At 52.8% G+C, this 27,311-nt stretch overlaps 1 protein-coding gene and 1 long non-coding RNA gene across 6 annotated transcripts in view; both read left to right on the top strand.

Moving 5' to 3' along the window:
• The window catches only part of LOC126009513 (uncharacterized), a 175,518-nt gene that overhangs the window by 108,906 nt on the left and 39,301 nt on the right, over positions 1-27,311 (top strand). The window lies entirely within an intron of this gene.
• TRAPPC9 (trafficking protein particle complex subunit 9) overlaps positions 1-27,311 on the top strand; it is an 88,142-nt gene that overhangs the window by 25,755 nt on the left and 35,076 nt on the right. For all 5 annotated transcript variants that reach the window (XR_007495898.1, XM_049773856.1, XM_049773853.1 and 2 more), the window contains 7 exons: positions 199-344; positions 1,048-1,133; positions 1,539-1,665; positions 3,284-3,416; positions 4,183-4,346; positions 5,321-5,473; positions 9,493-9,617. Coding sequence is in view for 4 of the 5 variants with exons in the window: in XM_049773856.1 (XP_049629813.1) it covers positions 199-344; positions 1,048-1,133; positions 1,539-1,665; positions 3,284-3,416; positions 4,183-4,346; positions 5,321-5,473; positions 9,493-9,617 (934 nt within the window). In the remaining variant the exon portion in view is untranslated. The remainder of the gene's footprint in view (positions 1-198; positions 345-1,047; positions 1,134-1,538; positions 1,666-3,283; positions 3,417-4,182; positions 4,347-5,320; positions 5,474-9,492; positions 9,618-27,311) is intronic.

Genomic DNA, 27,311 nt, shown 5'->3' with positions numbered 1-27,311 from the left:
CCATGGTGTCCTTCCTGCTGTCGCTGAATCCCTGCAGGGGTGAGGCATTGCCATGTTCCCCCCATCCCTCTGTGTCCCTCTGAGCTTTTTCTCCTGAGGTTTTCCCTGCTGTTTCCTGTGTCTGACCCTGCAGGCCACGTAGGAGACGGTGGGGGTGGTGCTGACTTCTCTCTGTTCCCTCTGTCCTGCTGTCCCCAGGCACGTGAAGCTGTTGCCCCTCCCTGCCAGCCTGCGACCCCAAAAGGTGAAGAATCCGCTGGGACCCAGCATGTCCAGCAAAAGCCCCTTTATCTACTCTCCCATCATCGCCCACGGCCGCAGCGAGGAGCGAGGCAAGAAGATCGGTAGGGGTCTCCTACACCCCTCCCTGCTCCTGCCTCTCACACTCCTCTGTTCCCCTGCCACGCATTGTCACTTCGTGCCTGCACCTTTGTGTCTCCCCTATATGTACACCTGCCCTCCTCCCCACTGTGTCCCTGTTTCCCCCGTGGACGTGTTTCAGACTGCAGCTCCCATGGCCCCAGGAGGGTGCCAGCCTGGGGCCTTGGTCTTGGTTCCCCCTGGGACTGGTTTTCTCAGGATGGTTTCCTGAAAGGGACTTTGCAGAAGTTTTGGAAACCTGAAGATGCTGAGGAAGTGGGGCTCACAGACACCTAGGGGGCTGGGGTTAGGTTCCAGTCACCTCACAGGCCCAGAGCAGGTCTGCCTGCAATGTGGGGCATGTCTCTATCTGTGGAAAGTGTTGGTGAAACATGTCTGTGGGAAGTGTCTGGAACGTGCTGGTATGGCGCTTCTTTGAGACACATCTGTGTGTTCAACACATCTGTGGGACGCTTCTGTGTCTGTGGGATGCATCTAGGAATAATCTGTGGGAAGCATCAGTGTCTCTGGGATGTGTCTGGAAGCATCTGTAGGATGAGCCTGTTAGACGCCTCTGTTGCCGTCGGGTTCTAGCTCTTTAGTACCATCAGTTCTTGGTACCGGAGTGGGGTTCTGGGGTCTTGGGAAACCAGTCGCTTCGCTGAGACCTGTGTTGTTCCTTTCCAGATTTTCAATGGGTGCAGGGTGACGTGTGCGAGGTGCAGCTGATGGTGTATAACCCGATGCCATTTGAGCTCCGAGTGGAGAACATGGTGCGTGCCCCTGGGCTGATGCCCTCCCGTGGGCCCCGCAGCCACCTGAGCCCAGCTTTGTATCTGTTGCCAGAGACTGACCGGGTCTCACATTTTCTGAATCCTCTATGTGGCACTACAGAGCCTCGGGCCACCTGCGCCCTTTGGGGACAATGTCCCATGCACTGTCGGTGTCTCTCTCCTTTTGGGGTTTACCTCTGGTGAGCTTTGATGGACCCTGGTGCCAGGACCTTCCTGCAGTTCTGGGACCAAACCAGGGCCTACTCAGCTAAGTGTTCCTGTCCCAATTTGCCTTCCGGGTTAGAACCTGGTTTGGTGCTGTGCCCTATAGGCTGACAGGGTATGGAAACTGTTCTGGCTGAGTTTTGAGTGTTGAGCGTTCTCGCCCCTCTGCTGTCTGTTCAGGGCCTGCTCACGAGCGGTGTGGACTTTGAATCACTCCCCGCAGCTCTGTCCTTGCCTGCCGAGTCCGGCCTCTACCCCGTGACGCTGGTGGGTGTCCCCCAGACCACTGGGACCATCACTGTGAATGGTAAGTCCTGGGGGGTGCTGGACAGTCTCCTTGCTAAGTGAGAGTCCCATGTCTCCGGACATCCTAGCATTCTGGTCCAGCCTGTAGCGAGAGGCAGGGGCGGTACATAGAATGTTCTAGAATGCACCGTCAGACTGCTTGTGCTCTGAGACCTCTCCCTTCCAGCTGCACGTTTCCTGTGTCAGCTCCCTCTCCTTCTGCATGTACTTCCCTCTTGGAGCCCCCGTTTCCCCTCCCTTTCAGGGTGCCCTAGCTTGGCCAGCTTTGGAGCATCAGTGTGTGACTTCTCCCGGCTCCTGCCTGTGTGTTCCTGAGCTCCATTTCCCAGTGGTGTCCACATCCTTTCTCTTTCTCTTTTTTTTTTTTTGGTTTGTGGGCCACTCCCAGCCATACTTGGGTTACTCTGGCTCTGTGTTCAGAAATCACTCCCGACAGGCTCAGTGAGACCATCTGGGATGCCGAGGATTGAACCCAGATTGTCTGCTTGCAAAGCAAATGCCATCTATGCTACGCTCCCGTCTTTCTCTTTTATGCTTTGGTTTATTTTTGTGCCACATGATATTGCTCATGACTGACTCCTGGCTCTATTCCTGGCAGGGCTGGGGGTTCCTATGGGGCAACAGATCAAACGCAGGTTGGCCACATGCAAGCCCTGCTGTACTGTCGCTCCTGCCCCTGCTGAGTCCTGCCTCTGTCTAGGACCTTCCCTGTGCCTCAGCCATTGGCATTAAGGCCTGGGTGTGTGTGGGAGTTTGATATGTGCTGGGAGCAGTTCACGTGACCGGTAGCATGTATGCCCCAGCCTCATCCCCCAGTCTGGTGGCATCCTGAGGATGCTCCTGAGCAAGAGTGTGAGCCAGAGTCATTTGTGTTAGTGTGAAGCTGGGGAGAGGAGAGGGGAATATGTGAGGCTGCCTGTGTGCCCTGGGCCCTGCCCAGGATCAGTGTCCCATCATGCTGCGGAGTGGGAGCCCTTTAGAGGTTATCTCTTAAAATTTTGGAAGCTCTTTTAGGGCTTTGACTAAATAGTCTCAAATGCTCCTTTAGCCCGCTAAGTGGGTTTTATTTACTTGTTGGAGTATTTTGAGCACAGAAAATTGACCAGTGCTCAGTCCCAGCCCTGGGTATGGCCTGGGTCAGCCCCTGTCCTGACCTGTGCTGGGCTCTCAAACTTTCTTGTCTGCTCTGGAGACTGGGCTTCACTTCCCCACTTGTTCCAGGGGGTGGAAGGTTGCCTTTGGCCCATGAGTGTGGGGGAGAATTGGGAGGGGAGCTGCATTTTCTAGCCTGTGCCCAATGCTCTGGCGGTGCTTTGGTTTTTGTTTTGGGGCTACACCCAGCAGTGCTTGGCTCAGTGCTAGGCATTTGGGGGACCCTGCAGGGCCGGGGCATGGAATCTTGGCTGCTGCTTGCCCCACAGTGCTCAGCCACTCTTGCCATTCCTGCCCTGTAACTCTTGTGACCTCTTGTCATTTACTAAGGAGCCAGGAGAGCAGGTGGGTGGGTGCAGGGCAGCAATGGAGCCCGAGTATGGACACAGGGCTCTGGTGTGGGACCCACTTCCTCTCCCCAGGGTGAGGGTAAGCGTGGCCCACAGGTACCTGACCTTCTTCTCCAGGTTACCACACCACCGTGTTTGGTGTGTTCAGCCATTGTTTGCTAGACAACCTCCCAGGGGTACAGAGTGGCGACTCCTCAGTGGAGGTCATCCCAGCGTTGCCCCGGATCCAGATCAGCACATCCCTGCCCAGGTCAGTGCCTGCTGCATGGGCACCCCCCAGCCTGCCCTGCCCCTTAGCAGGGCCTCTTGTTCATGTTTGGGTTTGGGTTTCGGGCCACACCGAGCTGTGCTCAGGAATCACTCCTGGCTAGCTCAGGGGACTGTATAGGCACAGTGGTCCTCAAACTGTGGCCCGCGGGCCACATATTGTATTTGTATCTGTTTTGTTTCCTCATTGCAAAATAAGATCTATGCAGTGTGCATAAGAATTTGTTCGTAAGTTTTGTTTTTACTATGGTCAGACCCTCCAATGGTCTGAGGGACAGTGAACTGGCCCCCTGTTTAAAAAGTTTGAGGACCGGGGCCGGGTAGGTGGCGCTGGAGGTAAGGTGTCTGCCTTGCAAGCGCTAGCCAAGGAAGGACCGCGGTTCGATCCCCCGGCGTCCCATATGGTCCCCCCAAGCCAGGGGCGATTTCTGAGCACATAGCCAGGAGTAACCCCTGAGCGTCAAACGGGTGTGGCCCAAAAACCAAAAAAAAAAAAAAAAAAGTTTGAGGACCCCTGGTAGGGTATCAGGGATTGAATCCGGATCAGCTGTGTGCAAGGCAAATGCTCTTCCCAATGTCCCATTGCTTTGGTCCTTGCCAGAGCTGCTCTGACCCACGAGAAGTGTGGCCCCTTGTGCCTGTCAGGGATGGGCTCTAGAGTCCTACCCTATGCCCTCTGTCCCAAGCTGCTGAAGGTGCCATGCCCCTGTGCCTTTGCCTCAACCACTGACTCTGTTCTGGGCCTGCAGGTCTGCACATGCTCTGCAGCCTTCCTCAGGGGATGAGGTTTCTGCCAACGTGTCTGTGCAGCTGCTGAATGGAGAAACTCAGGAGCTGGTCATCAGGTTGGAGAACATAGGCTCTGAGCTGTTGGAGACATTGGAGGTCACCTCTAGACTCCTGAGCAGCAAAGGTGGGCAGCAACTGGACTCTAACCTAGCCCTAACCCTAACACTAACCCTAACCTGCTCCTAACCCTAATCCCAACCACAACCCTATCCCTAACTCCAGCCCACCCCAACCCTATCCAACCCAACTTAACTCTAACTGAACCCTAACTAACCCACTCCTAATCCCAACTCTAACCCCAAACCCACCCCCTAGCCCTTACCCCAGCTCCATTCCTAACCATAACCCACCCGTAACCCTGTGCTGACACCTTGGGTGCACTTTCTCCAAGGCAGGAGCCTAGTAACTGCCCCCACATCTGTGTTGACATGGGGAAAGTAGAGCTATCACCTGGCTCTCCCTTTTCTACATCAGCTCTGCTGTGCCTGGGAAGGCAGACCTGAGGGTCTCCCTAAGGGGTCCTGGCAGAGGACCCAGGGATCCGTGCAGGGGTGCTGTCCCTGCCTTGCGACACTACAGCCACCAGGGGGCACCTCTGTTTCAGCAGGGCTGGCGCCCTGGGGGAGCACAGAGGTAGGGTAGGATGCCCCTAGTGCTATCTTCTCTGGGCCATTATGGGCCCTCTATCTTCAGGGGCATGTGGACAGCCCACTTCTCCAGTCTGAGTAGATACTTAACCTTTGGGTCCCTCATGGGTTCCAGGATAGGGGGGCAGAGGGACCCAATTGAGCCAGAAGAGCAGCGCAGTGTGGGAGAGATGCCCTTTGGCTGCCCTTCAAGAAGCTGGGCCACCCCTATCGAGCACCTGGTGGGATCTGGGTGGGGGACTGGAACACTTGGATCAGATGACCCCCCACCCAGGCCTGAGGATTCTGGGGAGCAGCCCTGGCTCTTCGCTGGTGGGGTGCCTTACAGGAGGCAGATGTCCTGCATCCACCAGAGTGTAGGTCCCTTAGCAGAGACGGGACGGGGCAGACATGGGTATGGGAACCGTCCCCCACCCCATGACTCTCTCTGCTGCTCCTCCTGTCATTGCAGAGAAGCTATACGGGGACTTCTTGAGTTGGAAGCTGGAGGAAGTGCTGGCACAGTTGCCCCTGAAGCCCGGCCAGGTTGCCACACTTACCGTCTGCGTCCGTGCCAAGCTGGACTTCTCATGCCAGGAGAGCCTGCTGCTGGACCTGAGCGACGGTGAGCGCCTTGGGGACCAGGCCCAGTGTCCCTCCGCAGAGCAGGTGCAGCCCATTTCAGAGCCCAGGGCAGGTACGGCTGTCCAGACTGCTCAGAGGGCACTGGACGTGGCCCACCCCGGCTCTAAGTGTCCGGCTGTGTCTCCTTCACTCCTGACCATTCCTAGGGCACTGGCGGATCTTGATGGCCAGTGGCAAAATCAGATGCAGCGTCTGTCCCAGGGCTTCCCAGGGCTGGGCGGAGGCAGGATTTGGTGTGTTGTTTCTGGTCTGCTGCTCCCTCTTTTGTTTTCTATTTGTTTTTTTTTTTTTTGAGGGGGTCCCACCCAGTGGCAATGCTCAGGATGACTCCTGGCTCTGCACTCAGCAATCACTCCTGGTGGGGCTCTGGGGACCCTATAGGAGGCCAGGGATTGAACACGGTTTGTCTGTGTGAAAGGCAAACACCCTCCCCATTGGGCATTGCTCTGGCCCCTGCTTTCTCTTTGTTGAGCCGCTTGTCTGACCAAGACAGGGTATTCCTGCTCTCAAATAGAGAGAGTCTGTGGGATGCTCCAGGGAGTTCCCCCGGGAGTAGAGCTGCTCATGGTCCCCTCTTCCTATCCTTGTATGGAGACACCTTTTTCTTTTGGTTTTGTTTTTGGGGGTACACCCACAGTGCTCAGGAATCTTTCCTGGTGGGGTGCAGGAAACCTCTGTAATGCCAGGATATGAGCTTATCTCTGGCCCCCTTTCTCTCTTCTGTGTCGTTGGGATGTCTTGGGGTCACATTCACACTTGGCCTGGCCGCCTGCTGTGTGTAGCAACCCTGATTTTCCCCACTGTTGACCAGGAGCAGCAGTGGTTTTACCACCCCACTTCAGCTGTCTGGAGCCCATCCCCAAGGTCACTGCAGATGCTGCTCTGGTTTCCCATGTAGGATGGGAAGCACCTTTCCCCTGCCTGGAGTCACTGGGAGAGTCTCTTTTCCCACAAAGCCACCCCACAGTAAGAGACACCAGCTTTGGACTTGAAAAATGAGGTGCTTGGAGCCTTGGAGGGTGGTGGGTCCTATTAGTCACGGACACAGCAGAGTCACTAGCATAGGAGTGGCAGGTGCTTAGGGTTCAGTGGACAGCTTCCAGGAACCCTGGCTGAGGGTGGGGAGACTCTTTGGAGAACTGGCCACGGCTGAGTGTAATTAGTGGAATCAGCTCACGGAACAGCTCTGAATCAGGGAACTCAGAGTTGAGGAAGTGAGAACTTGGGAGAAATACAAATGTGAGGACCTCCCTCTCCCAGCCCCCCAGTAATGCTGTTTGTGGGCATGGAAACATCTAATGAGCCATCATCTGGGGTAAGAGAAAAAGTAGTCGAAGGGGAAATTAAAAAAAAAAACAACGAACAACAAAGATGCTAAAGTGATCAATGCTAAAATGAGGGGTTGGGGCCAGAGAAATATCATGGAGGCAGGGTGTTTGCCTTGCATGCAGAAGGATTGTGGTTCAAATCCTGGTATCCCATATGGTCCCCTGAGCCTGCCAGGAGCGATTTCTAAGCCTAGAGCCAGTAGTATCCCCTGAGCGCTGCTGGGTGTGACCCCCCAAAAAAACAAAAGAAAACAATAAAAAAGAAATGAGGGGTTTATGAAGTAGAAGAGAGAGGAGGCCTCATGCATGTGCAGGCACCATATCAGCATCACACACATGTGACTGTGGGCCCATCAGTTCTGTGAAATATTGCTTCATAGTCACTAGAGGCCAGTTGGCATCTAAGAGCAGAGAAGTTTTTCCTAGAAGAGTTTGAGAGCAAGAGAGAATTCCATTCATCTGTCAACCCATTCATCCTTCCATCTATCCTTCTATCCATCCATCCATCCATCCATCCATCCATCCATCCATCCATCCATCCATCCATCCATCCATCCGTCCATCTGTCCAGCATCCATCCATTTATCTTTCCACCCTCCATCCATCCGTCTACTCATATACTCACCATCTACCCATCCATTCATTCAACCCACACTCCATCTTCCTATCCATTCACATCTATCAACCTATCATTCATCCATTCATTCCTTATTTATCCCATTTATCCACCCACCCAACCCACACTCTACCTACCCACCCATCCATCCATCCATCCATCCATCCATCCATCCATCCATCCATTCATCCATCCATCCATCCTTCCTTCCATCCTATCCACGAATCCACCCAGTCACCTACATGTAGAGTTAATTAAATTAATAAGAGTCCTCGATGGAGTTGGATGATGGTGGACGGATGGTGAGGCTTTTCTCGGACAGGCCAGGTGCCGGCGCCTTCTTTGGCCAGTGGGTCTGAGGGTTCAGGATAACGGCGAGGAAATGATCCACAAGCAGTTAGTAGAAGTCAGGAGACATGAAGCTTTTTTTTTGGGGGGGGGGTTGGGTCACACCCAGCAGTGCTCAGGGGTTACTCCTGGCTCTATGCTCAGAAATCGCCCCTAGCATGTACAGGGACCATAAGGAGACATGAAGCTTTATTATAAGTTGGCCCTAGCTACCATGTGTGGCTTCTAAGCTAAACAGCCTCTCTGCACCCAACCTGTTTCTTATCTCCCCGTGCTGCTTCTTCCTCCTGAGGCTTTTTGCCGAATCTCTCTCTTACTGAATCTCTCGATGACTCTTTCTTATCCCTCCCAGGCCTTAATTACCAACCACAGACCCCTCCTAGCAGTGGGAGGGTTTCCCTCTCCAGGTGAGGTAGGCAGGAAGTTGGGGGAAGGGTAACAATCTACCCACCTCTCCCCATCCATCCATCCATCCATCCATCCATCCATCCATCCATCCATCCATCCATCCATCCATCCATCCCCCACCCACCATCCATCCACCTCCTATACCTCCACTCCATCCATCTATAAATCAATCATCCACCCAACCATCCATCCATCCACCCCCCCACCATTTACCCATTCATCTATCCATTCACCCATCCATCCATAAATCAATCATCAATCATCTGCCCATCCATCCATCCATCTGTCCACCCATCCTACCATAAGTCCCTTCCTGTTTCCTAGTGATTGGTTAGTGCCTCTGTCAACTGGGGGAGGTTTTGTTGTTCTTTAACACAAGGCCCTGTAGACAGGAGTTCACATCCTGCCAGACTCATTTCTCTTCCTTGCTTCACCTCCCATGCCTGTCTCTCTGTGCATCAGGCATATTAGTACTCACTTTCAGCCCCAGCCCCCTGCCCCCTTCACACTCCAGTTGGCCATTTGTGACTCACTCGCTAACACCAGCTGCTCTTAATAAAATGTCCACTACTTGGAAAGAGCTGGTGTCTATATGTTCCTGAGCATAATTAAAGCACTGTTAAGTAACTTGAGTTAGCTGGGAGCCATCCCCAGTGGCAGGTACTGGCAGTGTCTCTCTCCTTAGGCCTGTGATTTGTGAGGTCTGTAGTAAGAAAGTGACCCAGAACACAGATGTGAGTTCTGACTCTGTCCCTTAGTTAAAAAAAAATGAGCCAAAAGTTTCTGAGTAGTACTTGGGAACAAACACATCTCATGCTGAGCGCTGTCAGGACTGAAGGGCAAGAACAAACGTGAATGAACAAATGAATCAATGAATTGTGCTGTTTTTTTTTTTTGGGTCACACCCAGTGGCGCTCGGGGGACCATATGGGATGCCACGATTCAAACCACCATCCGTCCTGGAACGGCTGATTGCAAGGCACAGGCCCTTCCGCTGTGCTATCTCTCCAGCCCTGTCTGGGCCTGAGTGATTGAATGAGTGAGTGAATGAACAAACAAATGAATGGACAAACGAATAAATGAATGAGGAAGCAAGTTAAGGAACAAATGAAATAATGACTAAGGAAACAAAGTGAAGGAACAAGTAGTGAATGAATGAGGAAGCAAAGGAACAAATGAATGAATGCAATTTCCTACCCCATTGCTGCCTGGCCCGAAGGGAGAAACGAGTGATGAGCCAGCGTGCTCGGTGTCTTTAAAGCCCTGGGCTGCCCTCACCTGCTTCCTTTCACTTTGCAGATGGGGCGAGTGTCACTGGCTTTCCCCTCAGCAGCCCCTCACGCCAGGCGGCGCGGCCTCGGGCAGACAGCAAGGTGGTGGCAGCGGCTGAAGGCGGCAGGCCTGGGGACCCGGCTCACACTAAGGTGAGGGTTTGGGCAGAGCATGGGGCTCCGTGTCTGAACTTCGGGGTGGACTTGACCTTGTGTGTGCTCAGACACTTGAGCCTGGGCCAGTGTTCCTCTGTGCTCCTTGCCCTGCTGCAGGTGGGGGTGGCAATGGTGCCCCTTGGCTCTTGAATCAGGAGCATGGATGGTTCTTACAGTAGTGGGGTTTCGTGGGTCAGATTCTGGGTGCAGCAGGAGACTTCCTGCCATTCTGGCCCCTTGGGGGTGATGGATTGATTGCAAGTTTCTGAAAACCCCCTTCATTTAACTTTGGTGGGGTTGACTGGGTTGGTGGTGGGGCCACTGTTCCAGGGAAGGTGGAGAGCTGGGTGTGGAAAGCTGGGGGGGGTACACAGCTCTACCCCTCTAGCGGTCACTGTGGCCCCCACAGACTATTTCAAGTCTTGGGGCTTTCCATGATATATGGGCTGAGACGGAATGAGTGAGCACAGCAGACAGTGGAGTGAAGTTCGGGATATTTCTGAGGAGGAAGGGGGTTAAGATAACAGGAGTATGTGTTGGTCACAGCTGAGGCCCCTCTGAGTCCAGACACCAAGCCTGGTTTCCACAGAGAGAGGCCTGTCCCAGGAGGTGGGTATTGTGCTGCAGATCCCCATCGTGGGGACAGGGGTTCCCTGTGTTAGCCAGATGCTCCTGCTGAGGAGATCTAGTGGAGCTTCGGAGGCAGGAGTGGTTTTAGGAGGTGCAGAGGCCAGTGCTGTTGGCTGCAGGGGTGCGGCAGGAGAATAAAGGGCCATTCTCTTGGCTGCAGGGATGAGGTGGGAGTGTGGAGGGTCCTGCACTGGCTGCAGGGTGAGGTGGGACCAGGGACAGTCAAGCTCTAGGCTGCAGGGGTGAGGTGAGACCACAGAGGGTCCTGCTCTGGGCTGCAGGGGTGATGCAGGAGCACGGAGCTGACTGCCACCATGTGTCAGCACCTCACCTGCAGTCCCGTCCTGTGGCCCGAGTCACCTCAGAACCGACGCACCCTCACCCATGCTCAGCCCCAGTGCTGTGCTGTCACCGGAAGCCCTGACCACACCCCTTGAGTCCCTGGGACATTTGGCCTGTGGGGGAGATGGATGCTGGCAGCTGGAAGAGTGGGAACACCCATGTTGGGGGATAGTCTGGAGGGAGCTTGGTAAAGCCATGAGGCTAGAGGTGGACGGCACCCTGCAGTGGTGGGAAGAGGCGAGGCGGCCTCTGTCCCGTGAAGGGTTGGGTCGGTTTGAAGAAGCTGTGCTTTGATTCCACTTGGGGTTCATTTGCAGATCAGTGGGTGCCAGTCGTCCCACAACTGCTGAGGGCTGGGGATGTGGCTCAGTCGGCAGGGTGCCTGCCTGCCTGTTGTGAAGCCCTGACTTCCATCCCTGGTGCCACAGGCGCTCTCCTCTCGCATCAGCCCTGTTCTTCTCGGCAAAGTTACTCTCCAGCGTAGAAAGACTAACAAGTCTCAGTGATTACTCAGTAGAGTTTAAATCCAAGCCCAGATCTGCCTGGATCAAAGCCAGCGCCATCGCCATCGATTGTGTGCTGGTCCCTCTGTAATTTCCAGTCCCCAGACTTAGGCTGGGCTCCAGGCCCTCTGCGCAGGCCTATTTATAGTTGTCTGAGCTTGCCCTCCTCCCCTCTCTGCTTTCTATCTGAAGGAGCAGAAAATGAGCCTTTCTCCGGGCTATTGTCGAGTGAGGTGTAGGCTATTACACTGGGCAGATAAGAGAATCTCTCCAAATGACAATCCAGTTCAGTTCCCAGGATTTCTAATCTGTCCCTGCAATGGGGACAGAGATGGAATTTTCTTTCCTCTTACGAAGTTTGGACATAAAAGCTTTAAAGGAATTCTTTAATCTGCTCAGCAGTCTCAGAACTTAGTAAGAAGTGCTGTGATGGGAGTGGGGGCCGGGTGGGTGTGGGCCTCTTCTCTGCCGGTGTGGAAGGCAGACATGAGAATGTCAGAAGTGAGAATGAATGTTTCTGGAGCTTCTGGGGTGGGAACACCTGGATCGTTCATGCCAATGGTCACCATGGCCCTGACCCTCTTTCATGTCCCCCAGGTTCCACCACTGTACTCCACCAAGTGACCTAGCAGAAGTGCATTGTGGGGCTGGCAGGCACTGGGTAGAGGCATTCATCCTGTGGGTGGGCGTAACTGTGGGGTTCCTTATAAAACTGGGGCTCTCCACCTCTGATGGCTGTTCCTTATCTCCCTCACCCACTCCTAATCTTCCCCAATCCCTCCTTGCTCATTCATCCAGTGGGGTGAGCCACTTTCTCCTCTTACTGAGACGGCGCTTTCATTGTACCCTTCAGTGGTGGTGCCAGCCAGGAAAGGTGGAAAGCGGTGTCTTTCCCCACTTTCTGGGAGCATGAGGCTCACCTGGTGGTGCTCCCAGGTTGAGCATGATGCGTGGTGACAGGCCTTCAGGGTATTGCTCAGGTATGTGCATGTACCCGCTCCCCAGGGAGCGAGGCTGAGACTCCCCAGTTTCCTTGTCACTGTAGATGATTAGCACCAGCATCTGGGAGATGAAGGATTCAGGTGCAGCCAACTCACGTTTTCAGGATGACTCCTTGCATGGCAGTAGCACATGGGACATCCACAAGGGGCGAATGGACAGATAGACAGAGCAGCCCTGTGGATTGGGTCCCAGCCACACTTGCTAAGCTGGCTTGAGCAGGTGTGAGATTAGAAGTAAAGGATTAGGGGCCGGAGAGATAGCACAGTGGTTTGCCTTGCAAGCAGCCGATCCAGGACCTAAGATGGTTGGTTTGAATCCCGGCGTCCCATATGGTCCCCCGTGCTTGCCAGGAGCTATTTCTGAGCCGATAGCCAGGAGGAACCCCTGAGCACCGCCGGGTGTGGCCCAAAATCCAAAAAAAAAAAAAAAAAAAAAAAAAAAGTAAAGGATAGTAAGATATTTTGAAAGAGAGCAGACATGTTTCTAAATATCTCCTGGTGTATCCACAGCCACAGGCCCCATGCGAAGACATTGCAGGCGCGTGAAAATCAACACAGCGCATCACCATTTCTGGGTGTGGTGACACCACCACAGAGAGAGGGCATCAGTGGTGCGTGCTGTGGTGGGAAGGGGGCAGGGCCAGTGATGGAGCCAGTGAAGTCGCCTCCATTTAAGAGTGAGTGACACCGCAGGAGGAGAAAAACCAACCCCAGAACGCTTTTCGGATTGATGGCAGAAAAGAGAGAACCTCAGAAAACCAAGAGCTTGTTTTTGGGAATTCTCAGTAGGATGTGGGACCCTGGAGCCAGTTAGTGGAGCAAGAAGTGAAGCAAGTGGGAGTCAGGTCCATATCAGGAAGGAAAGGGGGGGGGGTCAGTTCTTTTTTTGTTTTGTTTTGTTTTGGGGCCACACCCGGCGGTGCTCAGGGGTTACTCCTGGCTGTCTGCTCAGAAACAGCTCCTGGCAGGCACGGGGGACCATATGGGACACCGGGATTCGAACCAACCACCTTTGGTCCTGGATCGGCTGCTTGCAAGGCAAACGCCGCTGTGCTATCTCTCTGGGCCCAGGGGGTCAGTTCTTTCTGCAGATGATAAAAGAATGGTAAGTGCTCTGGGGAGCACATTCCTGGGGTGCATTTCGGAACTTTGGCGCGAGGCATGCATGACTAGTCTTGATTTGAAATGAAGAAGAATGAACACCCAGGGCCTGAGCAGCAATTGTGAAGGGGTCTAGGCGCTGGTCTTGCTCACAGCTGATACGGGTTCTGTCCTCAGCACTGTCTACAGCTCCTTCGCCCCAGCCGGAAATGATTCTTGAGCACAGTGCTGGGAGTAAGCCCAAGCACCGGGAGCCCCAAACAAACAAGAACAAACCTATTAGTCTAATAGCCCTGCGTATTAAAGCCAACTGCTTCATAATACCCACTCCCTCCCCAACCCCAGTTCCCAGTGAGCCTCATTGTTGAACTTTATCACCATTATAAATGAAGAGATCTCAGCCTGTACCCTCAGATTTCAGGCAACAGAGACCAATGCGTCCAATTTATTTTAGGAGACTTAACATTATCCTTGCTGTCAAGATCAAAGACACGGCAGAAGACTACTAGGAAAAAAAAACAAACCCTTTAAAGAATTACCAAATTGAGGGACCTGAGCGGTGGCACAAGCAGTAGGATGTTTGCCTTGCATGCGTTGACCTAGGACAGACTCCGGTTTGATCCCCCGCGTCCCATATGGTCCCCCAAGCCAGGAGCGATTTCTGAGCGCATAGCCAGGAGTGACTCTGAGCATCACTGGGTGTGGACCCCCCCAAAAAAACCCCCCAAAAAACCGAAACTAAAACAACAACAAAAAAGAATTGCCAGATTGCATCCCGAAATAGTACTTGAAACCCAAGAACATCTAAGATCATTAGTTATGAAAATGAGTGAACACTGAACACAGCCATGGATTGTCCAAAAAACAACAACAGAAGAAAACAAAATTATTTTCTTTTGTGTGTGAAGGAGGTAGTTTTTATGGAAATTTATTTAGAAAGATGGGACGGGAGGGAGAGAGGGAGAAGTCTGTTTGAGAGACATGCATATTCAAGACAGAACATGGGTGGGGGTTATTGTGGAGACCATGAGGAGGGAAGAGGTCAGAGTCATGGGTGGAGGGACAGCAGGTGCAGGCCTCAGGTCTTTTTTGGGGGATAGGGCTGCTGTCAGGTGCTTCCTTGCCTCCTTTGAACTTGTACCTGTCTCCTGTGGGCTGTCTTGGGCTCTCCTTTGTGGTGGAGTCAGGGGTGGGGCATAGTGGACACCAGACAGGACTGTGCCCCAGAGAGCTATGGGAACGGGGCACAGGTATGTGGGACACTCCAGGGCTCTTAGGTTGGGCTGGCCTGATGCTGGCAAATCCTCAACCCCATGAAACCACAGCCTAGGTCAGGAGCAGAGCCCGGGCCGGGGATACGTCGCTACACGCACTTACAGGCGCACAGTGGCGCTGCTCACAGATACCTTTGGCAGGGACCATGTGACTATTCTTTCTGGTTTTCAAACATTGGAAAGCCCAGTGCTGTCCTGGCAAAGGTGGGAAAGTGTGTGTGTGGGTGTGGGTGTGCGTGTGCTAGCCCACCATGTTGCATTTCCAGTTCCCCCTCTTGCCACATGGGGTCGCTCTTCCTGCAGTCCATGGGTCCAGAGTGGGCGGCACTCAGTGGGGAAGGAGACAGATGCATAGATGCAGATGTACACACACAGAGACATGTGCACGTGGGCAGACACATACACATGCATGCCCACAGACTTGAACACACGTGCAGAAATGCACACATATGCACACCCACTTATGGGCACACTGTACAAATTTGCACATACGTGCAGACATAGACACAGACGTGCACCCACATGCAAACAGACACGTGCACAGCCACAGACATTCCCATCCCTGGAGCCCTCCCTGCTTCATGTGGCAAACGTGGAAGATGGTTCCAGAATTCTTGCTTGTCCATCTATTTTGGGCAAACACTGCCCCTGACTCAGAGACTGCCTGTGCTCAGGTTGCTCCTCAGATGGAGGGGAACAGTGTGATCGTGAGTGTCCTTTTATTGGGGGTGGGTGTTTGTCTGAGAGCCAGGTAAATGCTGGCCCATCTTCCCTCCCGTCCCTCACATACCCCCATCAGTGTCCTTGCGGCCATGGTGTCCGTGAGTGGTCGCACTCCCTCATCCCACACTGCATTACCTGGCCCCGTCCGTTGCAGCCCTGTTCTAGGGGACGGGCTCCACCTCCTAGGCAGGGCTAATTGCTGTGCCAGGCTCCCTCCATGGGACCATCACTGCCACACTTCCTATTAGCTTGTTGGCAGTGGTGCTCCATGTCTTATGTGGAGAATTGGCTAAAATGATTCACAGAAAGAGCTTTTCAACCCCAAAGTGCTGGTGATTGAGCTGTGCCTGTCCTGTCACCCCCCCCTCCTTCTGCTCCCTGGCGTCTCTTCATCTGTCATCACAAACCTGTCATTTGTGTATCGGTTCTTTCACCCAGCATTCACCTATTCATCTGCCATCAACCCTCTGTCACCTGCTTACACACATCACCATCCATCCATCCATCCATCCATCCGTCCATCCATCGATCCTTCCATCCATCCGTCCATTCATCTGTCCATCTGTGTCTCTCTTATCAGTCATTGTGGTTTTGTTCGTTGAGGCCAGAATGATATTCATCCTGAGATAAAAATAACTCTCATATTATTCGTCAGCCCTGCTATGTTCTTTGGTTTCCCATCTCTCTGCTACAAAGTTATCCAGCTATAAATAAATATTATGACTTTTCTGACAGAGGAAATGGCGCTTCTTAACTGATGTAGACAAATGATACCCCGTCAGCCATGCTACTCGATGACTGCTCTGCATAGATGTGGGTTTGGACCCCCTTGGGACCCCGAGAGCCCTTCAAAATGGCAGGCATGGGGAGCACTGTGAAGGCTCCTGTGGCGATCTGGATACCAGTGCTGGTTTTTCTCTGGGCAGCTTTGGTTGCTGTATTGGATTTCTGTTCAAATCTCTGATAAAGAGGATATTATTGCTGTTGACTGTCTAGGGTAGATAAAAGCATGGCCCCCAAAGTGGGGAGACAGTACAGCACTGTCGGCCAGATGTGAGGTGAAGGGGAGCCAGGAGAGTCAGGTATGACTTCCCACTTGCAGCTAATTATCAGCGTGTACCACCAGGTGCCTCTCTGATTCACATTTTATTCAATGAGGAAAAAGGCCCAGAGACACCTGCACTCACCCCAGGTCGGGGGGTTTTGTAAAATGCATTGACCCTGGGTTTGGGCCTGCTTTGGAAACTTGGATGTGTACGCTTGCTCCCAAGTATGGAAGGGTGGCTGAGGAGAAGCAGACGCATCCCGCATGGGAAACATGGAAGCTCAGAGTCTTTAAGCAAAATGCCTTGGTTGTTCTGTTACCAAATAGATTTCAGTGTGTTGGTTTCTGGGAGCTCATGTTTTCTTTTTCTTTTTTTTTTTTTTTTTTTTGTGGTTTTTGGGTCACACCTGGCAGTGCTCAGGGGTTATTCCTGGCTCCATGCTCAGAAATTGCTCCTGGCAGGCACGGGGGACCATATGGGACGCCGGGATTCGAACCGATGACCTTCTGCATGAAAGGCAAACGCCTTACCTCCATGCTATCTCTCCGGCCCCGGAGCTCATGTTTTCAATGGCTGCATCCTGATGGATGCCAGCTAGCATGTCAGCCAGGAAAGAGAGAGCTTCTATAGGATAGCTCTTTGTTTGGCAGCTTATGTAGGGGGATCTCTGCAGAAGTGAGACCTTCTGTCCCATGGGCAGCAGCTCCCATCTATTCTCCTCTCCCTTTGCCCAGTTCTTCTGTTCCTTGTCCTCCCAAGTCTGATCCATCATCTTTCCCTTTCCCACCCAGTGGCCTGGGTCTATGCACATTGCACATACCCTTCCCTTAGTTGTTTCTCATCTCTGATTGGTTACACCCTAGGAGGTCATCCAATCAGAAAGGTTCACGAAATCATGGATGCAAATAAAGGTGTAGGTGTGGTTATGGGATGACCAATCAGATCACCTATGCCCTTATAAGGGGTTGTAAGAGGATTTGTGGGTGGTTTGGCCCTTCCCCTCATTTCATCCCTAAGAGCCAAGAGTGGCCTTGTGTCCAGGACATTTAAACCCAATTGGGAATAGTCTTGGGTGTTCTTCCCACTCTGCACACAGTGATGGGTCTTCTCTGTATGCTGTGGTAGGAGAGGGCAGTCAGGTGTCCAGGGGGGTTACTGTCAGGCTGTCCCCAAGGGTTTCCTCCAATGTGTGAGGCTGAGGTAGTTCTTGCAAAGTCTGGCTCATAGAAGCATCTCAGGAGAACCTTATGAGACCCTAAATAGATGTCATGGCCCCCCGTATATTCTTGAGAAGCCAACCTGTGTCTTAGACTCACAACAGCAGTTGGGTATTGGAGGAGGAAGATGCTCTTTTATTTAAATTTAAGTTTTATTTTATTGAAACCATTGTGATTTACAAAGTCTTTCACAGTTGGGTTTCAGACATACAATAAATCAGGGCCAGTCCCACCGCCAGTGTCTACTTCCCTCACCAATGTTCCCAGAGTGCATCGCATACCCCCAAGGCAACTGCTCTACCCTCAGTACTGTTGCTCTGGCCCCGTGAGTCCAAATAGGATTCATTATTTATGCCTGCAGGCGACGGAATAGTCTAATATTTGCATTACTATTGGGGTGTGGGCCTGGTGTTTGAGTGAGGCAGGGCTGAGTGACTTTAGTCTCTCTAGTTTGGTTTCTGGGTTACTTTTGGGGTTATTTTGTCACTGAATTAGGACTCTGGAGTTCTCCACTTGCTCACAGCATGCAGGATGAGTTGGGGGAATATACTCATGCATTTCCCATGCTCCTACTGGCTCAGCCAAGGTAAGGGGCATCTTCCCATGACTTTGGGCACACCTGGTATGAACTTTTAGGTTGCTTCAGCTGTCAGCTGTGCTGTCTTCCTGGTGAGGTGCCCCACACTGCATGGGGTATAGCCTAGGCTAAATGAAGGGACCCTGTGATGCTCCTGTGGGAATGTTCTTATTGGGGGGGGGGGGTTATTTCTTTGGAGCCTCCCTAGCAGCTGGAGGCTGACAGGGCCATGCCTTGGAGACCACAAAGTTTTGGGGATTGCACCGGCCCTCTGATCATCTCCTAGCCCTTCCTGAAGGGAGCTCTGGCCTGGTCACTGTAAAAGCAGGCACCAGAATAAGACCAGCGTCTTGCACTTCTGCTGGTCTTGTCCCCATTCCAGCTAATGCAGAAAACAGAGAAGATCTGTGGAGCAAATGTCCACCGACTCTCACTTTTCATTGTAAGAAAGCTGGGGAATGGCTGCTGACACCCCTCATGTGTCTTGGCCTTGGTGTGGAGTGTAAATGGACACAGAGGGTCTAGTTCAAGCGGCTCTGCTGTAAAGCGAGCACAGTCTGGCTTGTCAAGGGCAGCCTGGGTTGGTGGCAGGTGGGCACCAGGGCTGCTCTGGCCTACAGTGCTTTGACCCAGGCTACTATGGCAGCCTGGCTCCGCCTGCAGGGACCAGCTTCTTGAGCCCCTGATCTCTTGTGGCCTGAATGAGAGTGGAGGGAACTCTCTCGTCCTTCCAATTAGTCTGAATGGAAAAGATGTAAGAGCAGATAGACAGGCTGCTAGAACTGGTGAGAGAGAGTCACCCAAGCTTTTTGTTTTTTTTGTTTTTTGTTTTTTTTTTTTTTTTTTTTTTTTGTTGTTTTTGAGCCACACCTGGTGACATTTAGGGGTTACTCCTGTCTTTATGCTCAGAAATCATTGCTCCTGGCTTGGGGGACCATATGGGATGCTAGGGATTGAACTGTGATCCGTCCTAGATTAGCGCTTGCAAGGCCTTACCGCTAGCGCCACCACTCCTGCCTGCGGCCCAAGTTTTTTTGATTCAAGGAAAAAAAGATGGCTGAGAGAGAGCACAATGGGGAGGGCATTTGCCTTGTATGTGGCTGTTGTAGATTCAGTCCCCGGTGTCCCATAATATCTCCTGAACCCCACCAGGAATGATTCCAGAGTGAAGAGCCAGGAGTAAGTCCCAAGAACCACTGGGTGTGGCCCCTAAACAAAAACAAAAAAGAAATGAGAATCTAGGGGCTGGGCCACTGGTGGTTTTGGGTTAGATCCCTGATACCACCAGGTGTGGCCCTGGCCACCTCATCGGAGCCTACAGCCACAGCTCCAACCTAGACCCAGCAGCAAGACGGTGCACCTTGTATGGTTTGAACTCCGGCACGTAGCCAGCCTGCTGAGTGGAGCATGTGGTTAACCTAGTGGGCAGTTGGGCAGCCTCCTGAGCACCGTGTGGATCTAGGAGGATTTTGGGGATACTGACAGCTGTCCAGCTGGAGCCTCTAGGGTGACTGGACAAGCTAACATGAATTTGTAGAGAGAGGGAGGGAGAGAGAGGAAAAAGAGAAGAGAAAGAGGAAAGAGGGAGAGAGAGAGGGAAAAGGAGAGGAAGAGAGAGAGGGGGAGAGAGAGAGAGGGAGAGGGAGAGAGAGAGAAAGAAAGAGAGAGAAAACAGCAAATAGGACTCTGACCTTGCTCCCACTGATCCAGGTTCCACCCCTGCCTGGCATCTCATAGGGTCCTCTGAGCCCACTAGGAACGATCCCTGAGAACAGAGTCAGGAGGGGCGAGCCCCGAGCAGCCCTAGATGTGGCCTCCCCAAAATAAACCAAGGTTTTGGAGAGAAAGCCCAAACCAGCCCCTGAAGCAGGTCACCCACGGGAGGACTCCTGCTTACAAAGGCACAAGACAGCACTTGGTTGACAGTGGGAGACAGACGGACGCCCGGATTCTTGGGCCCAGTGGAGTGGCACGCCTGGGCCTCCTTCAGAGGTGCCCCTGTGTTCTGACTCCTCTCGGCTCACGTTGTTGTATAGCGGTTCGTCAGCCAGGTGGCAGAGCTCACATACTTTGTGCAAACACACCAGTAAGCACTTTAGAATTGCTGGATGACGGAACGGTGGACAGGAGTATTGTGAATCGGTGTGGGGAGAAAGTAAGAATCATTCATAAATGATGTGGGATCATTTTGTGTATAAAGAGGAACAAAAAATGATATTGGATTCCCCCAGCAGAATCTATTCTGGGCAAGATGTGCATATGCAGTGGCTGGGGCTGCTGAGGAGAGAGACCCCACAAGAGACTTGGGTGAGGAAGGGGTTCTTGGGCCCAAAATGAAATGTCTGGCCAAATGATGGTCCTTGTTGACCATTTCAAAACCCTGTAGAGCAGGGGTCCTCAAACTTTTTAAACAGGGGGCCAGTTCACTGTCCCTCAGACCATTGGAGGGTCTGACTCTAGTAAAAACAAAACTTATGAACGAATTCTTATGCACACTGCATATGTCTTATTTTGCAATGAAGAAACAAACAGATACAAATACAATATGTGGCCCACGGGCCATAGTTTGAGGACCATTGTGTAGAGGACCTTGTAAAGGAGATTGCAGGCTGCCGTGTGCAGTTATGATGGTCAGTTTTTGTGTGTGATGCAGCTTCAATGAAACATGGAAAGGACAAGGAGGAGCTTGTCAGGAGGAAATGGCCTCACACCGCAACTCATGGAATGGATTGGGCAGCCCAAGGCGCTCATTGGTACTCAGAGGGATGCAGATGGGGTGGGGAGTGGGCAGCAGCATTGGCCAAGTTGTCAGGGCCTTTCCAAGAAGAAGTGACCCAGAGGTGGGGGACACAAGTCTGCTTGTTCTTTGGTTTGACCAAGAAATGGTGTAGCTGTGAGGATGACTCCTATCCTTCCAGGATTGACTGAATTGGACAGTCCTTGGTTGACTGGTCCCCAGGCTTCGCCCCATGACAAACAGTTTCTGTGAATATCTGTGGACATTACTCAGTCCCTGCCCTCCTGTCCTGCTTGACCAGTCTCTGAACTGATGCATACTGCAATGCTGTTATGTCAGTAAGCATCTGTTGTGCTTGTGTTAGCAGCCTTTCAAAAGGGCACTGTTTTTTGTCTATTATATATTCAGTTTAGATATTTGTTGAGGAGATGGATGAATGGCTGAATGAGTGGATGGATGGATGGGTGAATAGATGGATGAGTGAAGGGTGGGTGGATAGATAGATGATTTGATGGATGATGATGGGTGATGAAAAGTTGAGAGGATAGATAAATAAGTGGATGGATGGATGGATGATGGGTGTATGGATGGGTGAAAGGATGGATGGATAGATAAATGGATGGATGGATAGATGAATTGATGGATGGATGGATGGGTGGGTAAATGAAGAGCTGAGGTGAGTAAGTGGATGGATAGATGGAAGGATAGATGGGTAGATTTATGAATGGACGGATGGGTAGATGGATGAGTGGGTGGATGGATGAATGGATGGAAGGTTAGATGGGTGGGCAGAGGATGGATGAGAAGGTGGATGGGTGGGTGGCATTTGTTTAAACAGCAAGAATGTGTCCGGAGAGGGACTCTCACACAGAGATGGCTAACACAGGATCTATAAACTATGATGTTTTGAATTTGCTTGTGTACAAGTCTGGCCTGTTACACCCATATTTTGGCCAGAGTATCAGGGAAACTCTAGGGCAAAGGGCTGGCCTGGGCCTTCCCCCTAGCACTGTCTGAATGGTGGGAAACTTAGATCATGTTAGTGAGCCTTTAACAGGGGCTCCCAGGATTTGTATAAACCTTTGGGTCCCACCTCTGCCATATATGTCCAGATATGACAGATCACCTCTCTCAGCAGGAAGGTCGATGCTGAGTGAAAACAGCGATCTCTTGAACAGATTTCCTGGCACATTCTCAGGTTGAGACGAGCAGACCACGTGTCCTCACCTACGGTGTCAGCACATTGGATAGCTCCAGGGCCTATCTCACTGGGCTGGACACCACTGGCTCTGTGGGCATGATGCCCAGGGGTAGGGGCCAGCCAGGGCTCTCAGGGAAGCCTGGCACTTGCAGCCCTTGTGCTGGGGAGATTGAGGACTTGGGGCAGCAGGAAGCCTGGGCATTCCTCTCTTCGTCATCTCAGCTGTGAATCTGGACCTCAGGTCCTCCCATCCCTGCTTCCAGAAGGTTCTGGTGTGTTCCAGCTGACATCTACACTCCCCTTGTCCTGTCCTCATATTCAGTGTTAGAATGAGACTCTTTAAGAGTGGCCGGCCGAGGCAGGACTCATGTCCGGCCCCAGTTAGGTACGGGGAGTATGGCAAGGTCCTGGTGCATACCAGTGGCAGGAATGAGAGACCTGCAGGCACGAAGGCCCAGCTCAGTCCCAGAGCCAGGCAGGCCGGCAGCCCCAGGGCTGCCCACTGGCGACGGTCACAGCGAGTGGTGTATGTGGGACCTGTGGCTGTGGTTGGGGGAGCCCTCTCTTCTGTGGGGCTCCCCTTTGGGCCTCGAATGCCTCGCTGTCTCAGGCCGTGGCGGGTTCTCCCGGGTGCTGGACCGCGTGGACCATCCCGTCCGTTGGCGCTTCTCTGAGGCCACGCGCTGCTATTTTTAGACCTCTCCCCCCGCACCCCAGCAGCGCTGTTTAAAGATTCAGCTCAGGCTGCTCTCCGGGATATTTATAACCATTCTGTCGCCTGCCTCGGCATGAATGCTACTCCGAGGATGCTATTCCTGGAGGCGGTTGCCTTGGTGACCGTTAACCCTTTGCCTGGGAAGCTGGCTCAGCTGCTCAGGCCGCGCCGCCCTCCCCCTCGCCTCTTTCAGCCCTCTCTCGGCTCGGCTCGTTCATGAGAAGGCGCACCCGGACTCTGAAATGAAAGGCACAGCGAGTAAGCCCAATCAGCGGAGGGGCAGTGGAAGAATGAAGAACTGGCTTGTGAAGGGCCTGAACTACAGATAGCATAATGGGGAGAGGAGGCTACTTGCCTTGCATGCCGCTGACCCAGGTTCGATCCCCAGCATCCCACAGGTTCCCCCGAGCCATGCTAGGAGTAAGCCTCGAGCATCACTGGGGACGGCTCCCCAAAATACCAAAAAAATAAAAAAATTAATCTGTGAGTGGAGGTACTTCTTTAGTCCTGACACTCAGACACATAGATACACACACTTACATACACGCATACACACAAGCACACATACACTCACATGGTGGTGTGGTGGTTGCTACCCACCCTGCAGCAAACACCTCTCAAATGTGATTCTGGGCTTAGAGAGGCCCCACAGGATTCTGTTTTCCTCTCCTGGCAGCCCCATGGGTCTTTTAATAAGGTAAAGGGTTTCCACAGGTCTGATCTGGCTCATTCCGTATAGATCAGCATGGGGTGTCCTGTGACCAACCTCAGACCTGCTCCCCCAGAAGCCCCCCAGTTAGTGAGACAAGGTCCAGAAAGTAGGGGTGCCCTTGCATACCCCAGGCCCACCATGAATTCCCCGCTGTTGGCTGTGAGTGCCGGTGAGCCAAGTGTGGCTCCCAGAAGCAGTGGGAGCTGCTTGAGACTGACCAGGGGGCCTCGGCTGGTGCAGAGGTGGATCATGATGAGATGCCTGGAGCCAGCGAGGGCCAGGGGACGAGTCTGAGGCCTCAGAAGCTCAGAGGGCACTGGGGCACAGCTGGGAGGCTAGGCTAGGGTCCAGGGACCACCCCCACCATAGAGTGTGACAGGCTGTGTGGGGCGTAGCTCAGGAGTGTGGCCAGAGGCCACAGCGGGAAGCGAGTGCCGGTGCCGTGCTCAGGCGGGGCTGGGCGCTGCTCGGAGACTTTCTCAATCGAGCTGCGAGCGCTGCTGAATGAGCCGTTCATTGACGGAGGTGCCGAGAGCGGCTGTGAGGGCGGCTGACTAGACCTAGACGCCAGGCGCAGAGCCTGCACATCACACACGCACACTCGCAACACACGCACACTTACCCACACAGGCACCGTAACAGACATGCATGTACGCATGCTCACCCCCACATGCACACGCATTTATACCATACACATAGTCTCAGATACACATGTACTCACTGCACACAAAAGCATACACACGGTGTATACACCACACGTAGATCACGCACTTTACCCGCACACCTCACTGTATCCACAGACTACATCCTCACACCATGTTCACCATGAAAGAAGGGGAGGGAGGCTCAGAGAAGTTTGTGGGGTCCCTCCTTGTACTTTGCGATGTCAGTGCCAGCATCTGATTTTTACTAAAATTCTGCAGGGACCAGGGGGCACCTCTCTTTGGCGGGGACACCTCCAACTATGCTCAGGGGTTGTTCCTTGCTCTGTTCTCAGGGATCTCTCTCGGTTGTGCTCTAGGACGTGGGGTTGAAGGGGGTTTGGATGTGGAGGACCTTGTGTCTACTCCCTGGAGGAGGGTGGCCTGTCCCTGTACTGTCACTCTGGCCCCTTGACTTGGGTTGGTTTTTCATTTCATTTGTTCCTACAATGCCGGATTTGCTGAGGAATATTTAAATTTTATTTATTTTTTTTGTTTTGTTTTGTTTTTTTTTGGTTTTTGGGCCACACCCGGTGATGCTCAGGGGTTACTCCTGGCTATGCGCTCAGAAGTCGCTCTTGGCTTGGGGGACCATATGGGACACCAGGGGATCGAACCTCGGTCCATCCAAGGCTAGCACAGGCAAGGCAGGCACCTTACCTCTAGCGCCACCGCCCGGCCCCAGGAATGTTTAAATTTTAAATTAATTAATTAATACATGCTTTTCTGACCACACCTAGCAGCGCTCAGGGCTTCTTTATTCCTGGCTCTGTGCTCATCTGGCAGACTCTGAGGACCCTATGGGATTGAACCTGGGTCAGCCATGTTTAAGGCAGACACCCTCCCTGTTATGCTTTCATTTTGATCCTGTACCTGGGTTGGTTTTTCGTCTCATCTGTTCCTACAGTGCCAGATCCGCTGAAGATTTTTGTTTGTTTGCTTGGTGGTTCTAGGGGCTTTTTTGTTTTGTTTTGTTTTGTTTTTTTGGGTGACACCCGGCAGGGCTCAGGGGTTACTCCTGGCAGGCTCAGGGGACCATATGGGATGTCGGGATTCAAACCACTGACCTTCTTCTGCATGAAGGGCAAACGCCTTACCTCCATGCTATCTCTCCGGCCCCTCTAGGGGCATTTTTGTTCTTTCTCGACTGAGTTGCGTTTGCTCCTTGGCTGAAAAGTTTGCACGGGGGCCTGGGTCTCACCTTTCCTGTGCCTCTGAGGTTTGTGTTTCTAGCGCTAGCACTTTGCTTTCTGCTGACAGCAGTTTTGAGGAAATGAGGACCCCTTTCTCTCCCAGAACTGCATGGCTACCTGGGCCCTTTGTGTGCATATTTTCCAAGCTGTTCACTGGTTCTTGGTTGTAGAGGGGCTGGGCCTGCTGGTGCTTCCTTCCCTGGCCCAGGAAGGCAGGATTGGAGGCTGCAGAAAGTTTGGAGTTCATGGATGCCACATTTGGGCTCTCAGAGGCTCTGCATTGGCTTGCCTGCCTGGTGCCAGCGTGGTTCCCTGCCCAGATGCTGCATGTGACTTGTCATGTCTTGTCCACAGCAGGTTCTGCCATGGCAGGTTTTGATATGAGGACTCAGCCCCACTGCTGTTTCCCACCTCTCAGAACACGCATCCTCTCTGTTTCTCGTATGATATCTCCTGCCCCAGCCACCTCTGGCTGCTCCCCAAAGCTCTGCTGCCTCTCCGTCATGTCCAGAGTCTTCCAATAGGGTGCCCCTATTGTTTCCACACAGCATGCCTGGGAAGTGCCCCATTCCTGCTGGGTTCGAAGCTGCCTTTCTCTGAAACCCACTTAGCTTCTGTCCCTATCTCTTTGCCACCGCCATGCTCTGAAGTGGCGCCATCTGAACCCTGTGCATCTGTCTGGTGAGCCAAGGGAATGTGCTGCCTGCTCCAGGCCAGGTGGCTAGCTTAGGTAGGTAGCTGAGTCCAGGGCACAGTAAGCAGTTTAGGGGTGGCCCAGTCTGGACCTACGGGCTCCCACTGGTGCCTTGGGCCTACCCCTCATACTACCACTGCTTCACACCACTTCCAGCAGGCTCAAGCCTGTGACTTGGGGCGGCAGGACCCCTAGTCGCTTGAAGAGAGACACTGTTTGCTTGTCTCCAGGACCTGTGAATCAGCAGGGTCTGGCTATGAGTGGAGGGTTGAGAATGACATTGTGTTTGCCCGTCACTCACTGATGAGCCTCCAGCCCGGCCTAGTTTCTCCTACAAGGCTCCTAACACTCACTGCCCTGCCTTGCGGCATCTCATCATGGCCCACTGTGAATTGCCTTTACCTTTGGGCCTTCAGCATCGGTGCCGGATACAAGCACATGTGTGGCAAATGTACATTTGTATTACATGCGTTACTGTGCACTTGCTTCACCTGCGATTGTCTTTTGGGCCACACCCGGCTTTCCTCAGGGGTTACTCCTGGCTGTCTGCTCAGAAATAGCTCCTGGCAGGCACGGGGACCATATGGGACACCGGGATTCGAACCAACCACCTTTGGTCCTGGATCGGCTGCTTGCAAGGCTAACACCGCTGTGCTATCTCTCCGGGCCCAACCTGCGATTGTCTTTTGCTCCCATTCCACACTCTCTCTGATGGACACCCTATGCATAATGGACACCCTATGTATAATGCCTATGCAGTTAGCCCGCAAATGTATATTATGTGTCTGAACTGCATGTGTATTAAACAGACATGCACACACTGCACCTGCAGGAGCCTAAATATGTGCTTGCATATGCATGCATATGTGAAGATCTATTTTATTAGTTATTTGGGGGGGGGGCTATGCCTAGTGATGCTCAGGGCTTACTCCTGGCTCTGCACTCATAAGTAACTCCTGGCAGGCTCGGGGGACTCTATGGGATGCCGAGGATTGAGCCCAGGTCGGCTGTATTAAGTCAGAGGCTCTCACTGCTGTGCTGTCACTCTGGCCCACACATGAATTCTTTTGTTTTTGTTTTGTTTTATTTTTTGGTTTTTGGGTCACACCCGGTGGTGCTCAGGGGTTACTCCTGGCTGTCTGTTCAGAAATAGCTCCTGGCAGGCACGGGGGACCATATGGGACACCGGGATTCGAACCAACCACCTTTGGTCCTGGATCGGCTGCTTGCAAGGCAAACACCGCTGTGCTATCTTTCCGGGCCCTTGTTTTGTTTTTTTTTTGGACACACTCAGTGGTGCTCAGGGATTACTTCTGGCTCTGCT

This window comes from Suncus etruscus, chromosome 5, assembly GCF_024139225.1.
Source record: "Suncus etruscus isolate mSunEtr1 chromosome 5, mSunEtr1.pri.cur, whole genome shotgun sequence".
NCBI classification, from domain to species: domain Eukaryota; kingdom Metazoa; phylum Chordata; class Mammalia; order Eulipotyphla; family Soricidae; genus Suncus; species Suncus etruscus.
Note: the sequence above shows the minus strand (reverse complement) of the source record. Positions and strands in the feature narration are given on the sequence as shown.